At 43.7% G+C, this 2,500-nt stretch overlaps 1 protein-coding gene across 2 annotated transcripts in view; it reads left to right on the top strand.

Annotated features, from left to right (window-relative positions):
* Positions 1-2,500, top strand: part of LOC134463768 (kinesin-like protein KIF21A) — a 53,628-nt gene that overhangs the window by 29,221 nt on the left and 21,907 nt on the right. For both annotated transcript variants that reach the window (XM_063217031.1, XM_063217030.1), the window contains 3 exons: positions 627-693; positions 1,436-1,550; positions 2,225-2,413. In XM_063217031.1, the coding sequence (XP_063073101.1) occupies positions 627-693; positions 1,436-1,550; positions 2,225-2,413 (371 nt within the window). The remainder of the gene's footprint in view (positions 1-626; positions 694-1,435; positions 1,551-2,224; positions 2,414-2,500) is intronic.

Here is a 2,500-nt window from a genome sequence, read left to right as displayed (position 1 = left end):
CAGCCAATGCATAGATGTGACTGATGTTTTAGTAGTACTGTAGTTTCCCTGTGTTGTTCTCTGTCGCCATGGTAATAATAACTCAAGGCGTTTTTGTTGCATTAACGTCAATTAACTCGATATTAATAATTCCTGCTAATTCGGATTTAACTTCTCTGTGACCCGTCTTGTAATTTAGAAGGTAATACAATTTTGTGAATATTCTGTCTGCTAAGTGATTCAGCATTGATGTTGTTATTACTGTTCTGTTGTCCTACTGCCTTTCAATCGAAAGTTGCACTCTTGTCTTGCACATGTGGAAACTGACGTGTGTGTGTGTGTGTGTGTGTGTGTGTGTGTGTGTGTGTGTGTGTGTGTGTGTGTGTGTGTGTTTGTGTGTGTGTGTGTGTGTGTGTGTGTGTGTGTGTGTGTGTGTGTGTGTGTGTGTGTGTGTGTGTGTGTGTGTGTGTGTGTGTGTGTGTCTGTGTGTGTCTGCTTGTGTGTGTGTGTGTCTGCTTGTGTGTGTGTGTGTGTCTGCTTGTGTGTGTGTGTGTGTGTGTGTGTGTGTGTGTGTGTGTGTGTGTGTGTGTGTGTGTGTGTCTGCTTGCGTGCGTGTGCCTGCGTGCGTATGTGGTTCTCTGCTGTAGTGCCCAGACTCCAGACAATGAGCAGGAGAAAGAGGTCCATGAACGCACCAGTGAGGAGGCCGAAGGGGTGAGCACAAATCTGCTCTCAATCCATGTGTTAATCAAATATGGTAGATTGTTTTGTATGACATCTATGGGATTAAAGTAATGAGTTCTGGGCATATTTATCATCTGATCGTTTTTGAAATTAGACAGAATGAAATTCCATGTACTGTACGTCTGTGCCGATTCTCTTTCGACCTTGTCATGTTATCTTCTTGGAGCTTAAGGAAGAAAAATCCGCACTCACAAACTGCGTCTCATTATTTATTTATATTACCACCATGTCCAAAAAGCAAACGCGTTTCGGCTATCAAGCCTTCATCAGTGCGTGGATCTTCTTGGAGCTTGAAATACATGTCATTACTCATTCAAGGATTGGTTACACTTTACCTGATGCCGGCGTCATACACATGACATAACAGTGTCATAATAGTGTCAAAACAGTGTCATGACACAGTCATGGACGAGTCATTAACATGGTCAATGTCAACGTTTTATGGTCATGAAAAGTTGACATTGTTTGGGCTGTCTTTACCAAAACCAAATGTCACTTAATGACAAAATCATAAAATGTTTATAACATTGACATAATGTTTATGACACGTACCTGACTGCATTATGACACAGTTATGTCATACGTGGATTTTACTTAAGTTATGGTTGATGAAAGCAACAAGAAATCCAGTTGCTAACAACTTAACGCCTTTGAAGTGCTATGTACAGTATGCATTTAATCATTTTCACGCATTTGTGTGTATGTTTTGCAGGAGGCCAGTGATCATGATGAAGGAGAGGAGAACGAGGGAGAGGAGGAGGAGAGCGACATGGAGGTGGAGGAGAGCTCTGACGAGTCTGACTCAGAACTGGAGGACAAAGGAGAAGGTCAGACAGCAAAATGACTACCTGTACCTCTACTGTGTGCGTGCGTGTGCGTGTGTGCGTGTGCGTGTGTGTGTGTGCATGCATGCGCTCGACAGATGGCAGTGTCACTCTTCTCTCTACCCGGTGTGTGTCAGAGCTGCCAGACAGTATCATCCCTCTGTTCTTTGATCTTTTAGTCTTTTAGTATCATCACTCTACTGACTAGAGACATGGCCAGGTCAGACACAGATTACCACACTCAAGTACAGTATCTTGGTGTGTGTGTGTGGGAGCATGTGTGCATACTGTATGTGCAAAAGAGAGGAATTGTGAGAGGAGACAGATTTCCCAATTTGATGAAAAAAGTGTCAGACTGTAAGTAGGGGACATTATGTACATGTATCTGTGCATGTACATTAAACACAGGGCAAATACAAAGGGCAGTCATGAGCAAGCAATTAGGGGTAGGGGTGAACGATATGACGATATAAATCGTGATAAAAAATCGAAATCGATTTCATGTTTAAAAAAATCGTGATATGACATTTTTGCCATATCGCCCACCCCTAATTAGGGGTCAGGCTTGTAGGTTGCTGGCTCAATTCTCTCCCAACCCGCTTCCTGTCTCTCCTTCACGTTCCCATCTTGAGAAATAATAAAGGCTTAACAAAAAACTGTTTTGTGTTTGTGTGCAGAGAACTTCCAGGCGGACTTGGCCAACATCACGTGTGAGATCGCCATCAAGCAGAAGCTGATCGACGAGCTGGAGAACAGCCAGCGGAGACTCCACACCCTCAAGCAGCAGTACGAACAGAAGCTGATGATGCTCCAGCACAAGATCAGAGACACACAGCTGGAGAGAGACCGCGTACTACACAACATGGGTACACACACACACACACACACACACACACACACACACACACACACACACACACACACACACACACACAATATACACACACACACAC

This window comes from Engraulis encrasicolus, chromosome 15, assembly GCF_034702125.1.
Source record: "Engraulis encrasicolus isolate BLACKSEA-1 chromosome 15, IST_EnEncr_1.0, whole genome shotgun sequence".
NCBI lineage: Eukaryota > Metazoa > Chordata > Actinopteri > Clupeiformes > Engraulidae > Engraulis > Engraulis encrasicolus.
Note: the sequence above shows the minus strand (reverse complement) of the source record. Positions and strands in the feature narration are given on the sequence as shown.